General features: G+C 46.0%; 1 protein-coding gene across 2 annotated transcripts; it reads right to left on the bottom strand.

The window, feature by feature from the left end:
* Window positions 1-2,556: 2,556 nt before the first annotated feature.
* LOC100280130 (non-specific lipid-transfer protein) lies at window positions 2,557-6,674 on the bottom strand. 2 transcript variants are annotated; one of them, XR_004851786.1, is made up of 4 exons: window positions 6,259-6,674; window positions 5,999-6,126; window positions 3,671-3,727; window positions 2,557-2,718 (listed from the first exon to the last, which is right to left on the bottom strand). XR_004851786.1 is itself a non-coding variant. In NM_001156678.2 (2 exons), the coding sequence occupies exons 1-2, from the start codon at window positions 6,618-6,620 to the stop codon at window positions 6,108-6,110; spliced, it is 381 nt and encodes a 126-aa protein (NP_001150150.2). In that variant the 5' UTR covers window positions 6,621-6,663; the 3' UTR covers window positions 5,601-6,107. The 2 variants fall into 2 exon arrangements, 1 of the variants encoding a protein (NP_001150150.2); NM_001156678.2 differs by lacking the exons at window positions 2,557-2,718; window positions 3,671-3,727 and having other exon boundaries at window positions 5,601-6,126; window positions 6,259-6,663.
* Between the last annotated feature and the right edge of the window lie 3,297 nt (window positions 6,675-9,971).

Below are 9,971 nucleotides of genomic sequence, written 5' to 3'. Positions count from 1 at the left end.
TGCATAAAAACAAAATCTTATTTAGATTAAGATCCCATAACGGACTAGCACAGGACATCACAACAACAACACACTTGGTCCATAGATAATGTTGTATTTGGAGGTTATTTTACCTGTTTTTTAATTCCATGGACTCTTTATCTCTTTGGATTTCTCGGTTAATTTTTGTCTTATTTTTGTGTTTGATTTATCTCATCAACCTTTGGTGGAAGATCCATCAAATCTTTTTAGCTCCTCAGTTTTCGGTTTATAAATGTATTAAAGCACCCTTGCTTACTCTGGTGGGTACTGGCAGTCCTAAATAGTCATAGTCTGTGCTATGCCATCTGCATCTTTTGGTGGAAGCACATGCAACAAGGTTGTTTCAAAGATCAAGCAGAAGCTGTTAGCAGCAAATAAGATGTTTCAAACATTGGAGAATGCACTGAATACCACATTTTGCATAGATCATGGCTACATATGAGGAACAAAGTCTAAGAGAAAGCTTTACGTATTTATTTTATTCATGTTGGTAATGTAAAATTGGATTTAAACAAAATTGTACCGCCAAAAATATGCAATCCCTATCTATTATATGTACATGGAATTACTACAGTTTTCACGTCCATGGTTCCACAGTCATCGTGTGACATCATCCTTTTCTTTCACTCTTTATGTAAAAATAAGGTAAAATTATGTATAAATGAGACTCAAACTTTGATTATGTTTCATATTCACCTAACAAATAGAACACATATACTTATGTTTCATTAAAATAAAGCCTATTAATGTGATATATCGAAAACGTAGTAATGCACGGGCATTTGATTAGTTGTACTCTCTATATTTTAAATAAGTTAGAGATGTTTTTACTATGTATCGAGATAATGTATATCTAGGTACCCAAAAAAACTGTGATTCTGTGTTCCTGTGCATTTGAGCTCTAGGCAATCTATACTATACTTATAGCACCAGTTTCAACGATCGTCATGCGTCATTTTTTTACAAATAACCCCTCACATCTATTTCAAATTAATTCGCTGCACGTCTATAGATGCCAAACAACACCCGACACGGGCTACATGCACACGAGCCACAACTATGACACAGGCACGTCATGTCGGCCTGCTAACTGTGTCGGGCCAGCTCGTTAGCCCATCGATCCATTTAATTAAATCAGCGTAACGACGCCCAACATGGGCTAGATGCACGCAGGCCACAACTATGGCACAGGCACGTCATGTCGGCCTGCTAACTGTGTCGGGCCAGCCGGGCTACATGCACATGAGCCACAACTATGACACAGGCACGTCATGTCGGTCTGCTAACTGTGTCGGGCCAGCTCGTTAGCCCATCGATCCATTTAATTAAATCAGCGTAACGACGCCCGACATGGGCTAGATGCACGCAGGCCACAACTATGGCACAGGCACGTCATGCCGGCCTGCTAACTGTGTCGGGCCAGCCCGTTAACCCGTCGATCCATTTAATTAAATCAGCGTAAAATGTCAAAAAACGGTGCAGGAGGTGGGGTTGAACCCATGCCCTATGGAAGAAGGGCAGGAGACACTGAGTGAAACTGTCTAACCAGTAGAACATCACGCTAAGATGTTTTTAATATTGAATATAAATTGTATATAGGTATATACATTTTTTGTAAAATAAAAAAATAATCTTGTCGGGCCCGGCCAGCACTACGGGCCGAGGCTACAGCCCAAGCACGACACGACGTTTTTGGCTCTTGCAAGCATTAGGTCGTTTCTGAGACCACATTGGCGCAATGGACTACATGATGTTTGAGGTTGCTGAATTAGATGAAGCATCAATGATTTGTCACACTAATAGCAAAATGAAAGGTTATATGTTGGTTTTAAACGTCAGTAATTGCTACGAAGTAGCATAATTTATATGGAGTGCATCCAGTTTTTATTGATGCCTGACTTTAGCAATCACTTCATATTTTGATCTATCTTTTTTATAAGTTTGACTTCATGGGACTTATTTTAGAAACTTGATCTCACAAACTTTCTCTTATTTGATCTATGTATGATGGAATTATGTCATTTTATAATCTCTATTCATTCAGTCAATCGTTGTGAACTCTCTTCTAATCGCTCACTTCATTGGCCGTGTTGTACCAAGACATATTTGCATGGAGTAAACAATAACATCAGTTAGCCAAATCAAAAAATATATTATACAGAGAGCGAAGACAATCAATAAAAAAATCTTGAATTTTTTTTGATGTATAGTTTACGTGGGTATTGTTATAAGCCGTCACAACGTACGGACAGACTAGTTGTGTAAAAAACATGTGTTTCACCATTTCTGTGTACGTGCATATACATACATGCGTGGAGATGTCTCGTATGAGAACAAGAGCAAGAGCGTGGACAACGCCGGTGGCGGTCGTGTACATGTGGGCGAACGAGGCCACCTCCAAGCTGATGACCACCGGCACTTTGTCACACCCGGATTTTGGGGCACCAAGACCCGGGCGCGAACATAATCACCAGGTGTGCTGGGACCAAGTCTCACACATATGATGAATCATGGCACAGGATCGAATGTCACATCTTTACTATATAACAGGAGTTCTATACAAAATAATTAAATAATTACATCATATGAGAAAACGATCCAGCAACCCAAAGTTGACTGGGAGACGACGGCCTAGACCTCTCACGAACACATCGCAGCATCCTCCAAGCGCCTCATCCTGCGGTACCTGTTCTTGACCTGTGGGGTGTGTGAGACAGCAAGAGTGAGCTCACATACGTTCATCGCTCAACAAGTTGTGGGGAATAATGTGCATGAACTCGCCAAAGGTGGGAGCTCATGTGAAGTGTAAGGCTTACCAAAGAGGATGGTTAGAGCTGAGCATTGCTTTTAAAGTTGGTCAAAATTTTATTAGCAATTACTAAGTATAAGTAAATACCAACCCAATTAAATAGTAGAACAAAAGTAACAACATCACCTGCGATGCAATGCATATGACAATTTGAATTTAGTTCCATAAATTAATCATGTGAGGGTCCGAGCTGCTCATGACCGTGAGCACGGCTAGTATACCAGTTTTACACTCTGCAGAGGTTGCGCATCTTTACCCACAAGTCATGTTACCCATCTGCCAAGGGATCGCGACTTCCCATACACCTCTACCGAGGAGGCGAGGCAGGGTAACACTACGAGGCCTTTACAAAGTTCCACTAGCTTCAGAAAACCCGCTACAGTTTATAGGAAGCTCCAATGCAGGAATCCCTTGCAGGACCGCCATCGCAGCAAAATCCTCCCGAGGGCCTCCCTACACTGACCACTCCCCTACTGCCCTTGCCCCTTTCGGGTAAGGTAGTCTTCCACTAGCTTTCCTAATTAATCAGCCAAGGGCGTCCCATTAAACCCTTGTGGTAGCACTGTTTTCCCGGGTGGTCGCTCCATGTTCCAATTAACATAATGATCTTATCATGAACAATAATAATAAATAGATAATAAAAGTGTGATCATGTATCTTCATACCCAAAACCACATAAAGCACTAGCAAGTACTACCCAAAAAGTTCAGTGGTAAACAAGGTATAAAGATAATCAAACTAGGGTAACCTATTGGGTCCCATCAAAATTAACCTATGCAGATCATTATGATTAATTAGAACATGAGTGGGTAAAAAGAAGTGATCAAGGGCACAACTTGCCTGGGACTTGAGATTCCAGGTACCAACTTTGCTTTTCAGATGACACGTGTCCTCGCGCTAGTCGTAGCAATACAAACAAACATGGTATAGGTAAAATTAACATCACACCAAGCATGTAAACAAAATACACAGAAATATGTTCTACATAATAAAATAAAATCCTAGGAACAGAAATCATAATTTTTGGAGTTATAGAATTTAAGTTATGGATTTTCAAAGGGTTTATGTGTTTAAAATGGGATTAAGTGGGAAATAACTTTTCTTACTGTTTTCATGACCAAACATAGGCTCTAGGTGATAAAGAATAAAATTATAAAATTTTAGGAACTGGAATGGATTAATTTGGAGTTAGTATGAATATTCTATGAATTATACAAGTTCTAGGGTTTATTTTTATATTAAAGATCTAATTTCTAATTCATTTAATCACTTTAAAACAGCACTGGACTGGGCCTCAAATTTGTAAAAGGGCAGGGACTTTGGCGCAAAATAGCCCAGACACAGTGAACAGCGCGCACTGGATGGCGGGTTGATTCACTGAAATCCGAGGGGCTCTTACGCAAAAGTGTCCCAGCGAAGGGGTATTCATCGCCGAGAGCCGCACGATCTCAAATGAACGGCCCGGATTAGACTTGGGGCAATCCGAACCAGTACGCTATATGGACTATTGGATCAAGATCCAACGGCCACTATTTAATGAGGGCGTGATCTAATCCTACCCGCAAGATCACGATCCAAGGGCTGAAAACCAACCAACCTGCACGGTCTAACCCACACCACCCAATGGCCATCCGACGGTAGCCCAGTCGTCACCCCCATCCGGCACCAGGCCGCGCACGGGCAAGAACAGCCGCGACGGCCCCACGCCGGCGACCGATTGCAACGGCAACCCGGCCACCCCCGACCCGCCAGACGATGCTAAAACGTAGAAGGAAGGGTCGCAAATCTGAGGGGGAAGTTTTTACCAGCGCTAGCGGCACACCGAGCTCCGCCCACAGCGCCCAACGATTCCGCGGCGGCCCGAGGTCGACGGTGAGCAATTCCAAGCTGCCCCGGTGGTTGAATCCGCACGGCGCTCCCACGAGTGAACCCCAAGCACGATGGAGGAGCTCCCCGCCACGACTTCTAGGCTTTAGCGGCAATGAGATCGAGGATGGGCAGCAGCGGCGCTCACCCGGATCTCACTCACGTTGCTTTCTCGGTTGTTAACGGCTAATGGGGAACGGCGGCGCTAGGGTTTGGGGAGGCACGGCGGCACGATGCTTTATACCCGGGAGAGCTCGGAGTCGTTGTACCGGCCAACGGAGCCGCTGCCGAGATTCCTGCGCGCGATTCACGGCGAGGCTGTTCGCCAGGGAAGGAGACGGCCTCCACGGTTGCTGGCGCGTGGACCCCGCAGAACAGTGAGGGAAGGTGAACGCGACCGCGCGTGTGGGACTGACCGGTGGGGTCCTCCCGTCGGCGCGCTGCGCCCAGGTCGGGTTGGGCCGCACGGGAGCCGTTTGGTGGGCTGGCCGAGTGGTATTAGGCCCAATGCCATTTTTTTTCCTTTTCTTTTCTTTATTCTTTCCTTTTTTTTCAAGTTTAGATCCTCATTTCTCCTTTTAGATTTCAAATTCAAATTTGAATGTCAGTTTTGGGTTTGTACTTATATCAAATGTGCCAAATTTACATTTTGGGGTTGAAGAGAATATATTTATGTATATATTTTTCCCTATGTTTCATGTGGTGTTTCTTTTCTTTTCTTTTCTAAATTTCCAGATTTTCTTTTGAATTAATATATTTCTTGTCTCTTGCTTTTATTTTGTCACAAAATGCACACAAAAATAAGAACCAGCATGATACATAATTTAGTGGCTTTTATGTTATTAATTATTTGTTTTTACCTAGGGGTACACATGTGATGATGCACAAAGGTTAAACTCACATAAGGAGAAATTATTTCTCTGTTGATATTATTTCTAACAAATTACAAAGTGGGTGTTACACACTTCGAGAGCTAGCTGTTCATTTCGCTGTCTCGTCAGCAGTGTGTCCTGTTCTGTCGTTTCATCTGTGCCGTTCGTGCATTCGGTTGCTGTAAAATTAAACCTGGTAGGAGCTTGAACAATACGTTGTTCTCGTGGATTTGGAGCTTTCTCAGTAAAATAGAAATTTGAACTTCATCTACTGCGGCTGCGGTTGCTTGGAATTGAAAAGCACGCACCGGATCGATCATACAGTTTAAATCCACAGGAATGAGAAACACTCAAAATTTCAACCTGAACGGAAAAACCTTTTGGTTTGAGAGAGAGAGAGAGAGAGAGAGAGAGACAGAGAGGGGATGACCTGAAGGAATTAATAAAAGAGAAGAGCAAGACCCACAGCCGGCCGGTGTAGCTTTGCTCATTTTATTTCGTTGGAAGACGTACGTGTGTTGTCTCGGGTCCGGTTGGCGTCATGGTTCCTCTGTAACTCTGCATGCGAACGCGCATAGACGTACATGAGATGCATGGCGAGAGATGCGGCAAACGAAGCCGATGGAGATGGAGAGGCGGCAAACGAACGCGCATATATATATGTGATCTTATTAGCGACAGCGTACGTACTGGTTGCAGTCCATGTCGGGGGAGATGGTGAAGCTGATGGAGAGGCCGCAGGCGGCGGGGAGCCCCGCGGCGCGCGCGAAGTCGACGGCGGCCGGGAGCCCCGCGGCGGCGGCCTTGGCGCAGGCGCAGGCGGCGACGCGGTCGGCGCGCGCGGCGGCGAGCTGGCTGAGCACGGCCAGGCTGTTGCAGCAGACGCCGTAGGGCGTCATCCCGGGCGCGCCCGTCAGGTAGGGCGTGCAGGGCGCCATGAGCTGCGCCACCTGCGCGCACTGCAGCGTCGCGGCGGCAGAGGCCGGCGGCGACGCCACCAGCAGCAGCAGCAGCGCCGCCGCGAGGGCTGGAGCTCGTCTGGCGCCGCTCATTTTTTTCCCGTATATATATGTAGCTTGGACGTACGACGACCGGCGGCCGGGATAGTTGATAGCTGCTTTGTCGTGGGTGAAGGGGGCAGGTATATGTACCTGACAAGCGAAAAGAGTTGTTTCGCCATGTCGTGGGTGTGACTGACGACAGAGCAGTTGGGAACGGCAGAACGCGTGAGTTCATCATAGGCTGAGCTGGGCTGGTGGAGTACTGGGTGGAATGGAAGTGCCTGCGCCCTGGCCCCTGGACCAATTGGCTCGGCCCGTCCGGATTATCAGGCCAACTTCAGCCCATAGTTTGTCTGATCGACTCTAACTCTTGGGCCACCGAAAGCTGGGCTTCACCATTTCTTGAGAAGCCTAATTATTGAGAGAGGCAGGAGCGTTTAAAGCGTAGTTCGTTTCCCATAGAATGTTTAAATCTATACTACCTATTAAGGCTGTAAGGGGTAGGCTGTCTCCCCTGGTTCTGACTTCAGCCAATCTGCACCGTCCATCTATATGCATCAAATCATCACCGTCCGTCTCGTCGCCTCCGCTTCAAGCCTCTTCCATCCCTCGATCGCAACTGCTCCTCTCTCCGCTCCCCTCTTCGTCGACAACAGGCTTCATTCACACCGTCATCGGCAACGGCTCCGGCCTTCCCACACCGCCGTCCACCTCCCCCACACCGCCGCCGCTCGCATTGTGGCGGTTTGGTTGGCCGCAGAGCCCCCGCTCTAGGTGCCTCTAGCTCCTCCTCGGTTTCGTTCTCGCCCCCGTCTCCTTCCTTTTCTTCTTCCCCAAGTTCTTCGCCCCCATCTCGTCGCTTCCATGGCCAGACCTCAACGCCTGGCGCCTCCCAGCGACCTCCGCACGTGGGGCCCAAACAGTCCTTGCGCCTCTGATGTTGATGAGCCAGCGGCTGACGACGACGTGGCCTCGTCGCTACTGGAGATGGGGGCGCTCGTGCTATCCACCGCCGACCCTCTCACCAAGGCACGACGCACCCACGTCGCCTTCTCCCGGTGGGCCGTCGGGCTCCCTGTCGGCCAGGCGATGGCCCCCTACCACCCCAAGCGCAAGGACCGCCTCGTCGAGCGCGCGCCCTACGCCCGCCCGTCGTCCCCCGCGGAGAAGAAGACGGTCAAGCCGGCCTCGGCCTTGGCCTCCTGGCTCGGGCTCGGCAGCACGGAAGCCGACCGCCTCACCATCGCTACCTGGTCTGCCCCGCCGTCTTCCCCCAGATCATGCGAGACCTGGGTCTACCCAGTCGCCGCTCGCCCCCTCAACCTCCAAGCCCAGGTAACCTCCGCCTCACGCTCTCCAGCTCCGCCTCATCCACTGCTAGGAAGTACACACCAGAGCGCCGCCAGAAGTTCATCGGAGGGCAACGAAGCAACCACGAGAAGATCCACACGGCCACAATGAAAGTCGACGCGGTTTCCTGCCCTTCCTCCTCCATCCCAACACCCTGCACGCCAGGTGTTTGTGCGAATGTCTAATCCACGTTTGTGTCCGCAGATCCTGATGTACCAGCTTTGCAACAGCGTGGCCTTCGTCCACGACCCCAAGGTGCTGCACCGGGAGCTCAAGTTGCACATCCTTCTCAAGGACCACAAGACCATGGTGCTCAAGATCGCCGACCTCAGCCTTAGCCACGCCATCAGGTTCACGAAGATCTAGCATCCATAGTATTAATCAATATTGTTTTAACTCAGTTATATTCTATAGGAAAACAAGTCTGTGATATTTCCCCCCTTTTGTAGGCCAGAAATGGTTGTAGGTTGGTATCACTCACATCCTGGCTTCGGATGCTGGCTATCAGGCGTCGATATCAATACTCAGCAGGTCTATGCAAATCCACTTGTTCTCTAAAAGGGATCTTTTGGAATGGTCTATCAAAACAGGATAGCTGCTGTCATTGCATTGTACTATATGTCATGTCAACGTCATTATAAACACTGATGTGTTTTTTTAATAAAGCATGGATATGATATTATGATATGTTGTACTATAATTGATCAACTGTAGGCACCCGAATTCCCTATCGCCAAAGAGGTCCTAAACCCTAGCTGTTAAATCTGACACCTAGCCTCCTGCTGAAGGTGTTGTCTGGCACACCGATGTGAAGAAGGGGTCACCCTCACCGACCAAGGCTAAATGCCAGGCTTCCCAAACATAGGAGAAGAATCGGGCTACTTCACCCAAGAAGGTCAAAATCACAGATTTCTTGAAGATAGAGAAAAATATCACCCTAGAGCTAAAGAAGAAAGACACTGAGTTAAGCCCGATGGCTGTTCAATAATCTTTCGAAGAGGTAACTCCCTGTTTTGTGCTTATTTACACTCCTACATTTATTTTGAATAGGATCAGATTGAAATTATCCTATTGCTTGCACATTAGATTTTTGTTAGTATTTTAATCAACTCTACAGTCAGATTTCCTAAAGATAGAGAAGAATATCACCCTAGAGCTAAAGAAGAAAGACACTGAGTTCAACCCGATGGCTGTTCAATAATCTTTCGAAGAGGTAACATCATGTTTTGTGCTTATTTACACTCCTACATTTATTTTGAATAGGATCAGATTGAAATTATCCTATTGCTTGCACATTAGATTTTTGTTAGTATTTTTAATCAACTCTACAGTCATGGTAGGATGCAACTGTGCAATACACGTTTTACAGGGTTCTACATGTGTTCTTCAATAACCTTAATTCTAATTTATTGATGATTGTTTGTACTGTAAGAAATGGTGCTTTGCAAAATTTAGAATAAACTACGTAATAATAATTATACTGTTATAGGGTTTTATCCTCCTATATAAGAAGTTCAAATGGATAAACAATAAAGGCAGTGAGTTCAATCACCTTTAGAAGATCAATGTTTACTTTGCTGGTATGATACTCTTGTTGAGTAGTTTATTGAATATATGTGAATAGATAAGGTTGTTTTTAGTTAACAAAGGAGGCCACATTTCATATGTAGTCTCGACATAACCTACTTGGAGCTTTTGCGCTTGCATGATTTTTTATGTTAATGCTAGCTATTATCATCTTTGGTTATTTTTCTTTTTTAATTATACTTCTCTGATAGATGGATGTGTTCTTTATTCATAATTTACACCAATTGAGAATGAAAATTATAGTGAAGATTTTGATCTCAAGCAAGCATTAAAAAAAGAACAGGAGTTAACATACCTCATCCAACCTCTGCTATACCAAATCAGTTTGGCTTATAAAACCTTGATTGTATATCAAATTGTTCTCTACTGGTTTCTTTATCAGTTTATCACCTTCAACAATAGTGGGAACAACAGACTCATAGTCACTGATAGCAAATCTCTACTACTCTATAAGGACGCAGTGTG

This window comes from Zea mays, chromosome 8, assembly GCF_902167145.1.
Source record: "Zea mays cultivar B73 chromosome 8, Zm-B73-REFERENCE-NAM-5.0, whole genome shotgun sequence".
Classification (NCBI taxonomy): domain Eukaryota; kingdom Viridiplantae; phylum Streptophyta; class Magnoliopsida; order Poales; family Poaceae; genus Zea; species Zea mays.
This window is presented reverse-complemented; position numbering and strand designations above follow the sequence as displayed.

Excerpts from the sequence above, each read along its gene's own strand:
- LOC100280130 (NM_001156678.2), bottom strand. The coding sequence starts at position 6,620 with ATGAGCGGCGCCAGACGAGCTCCAGCCCTCGCGGCGGCGCTGCTGCTG.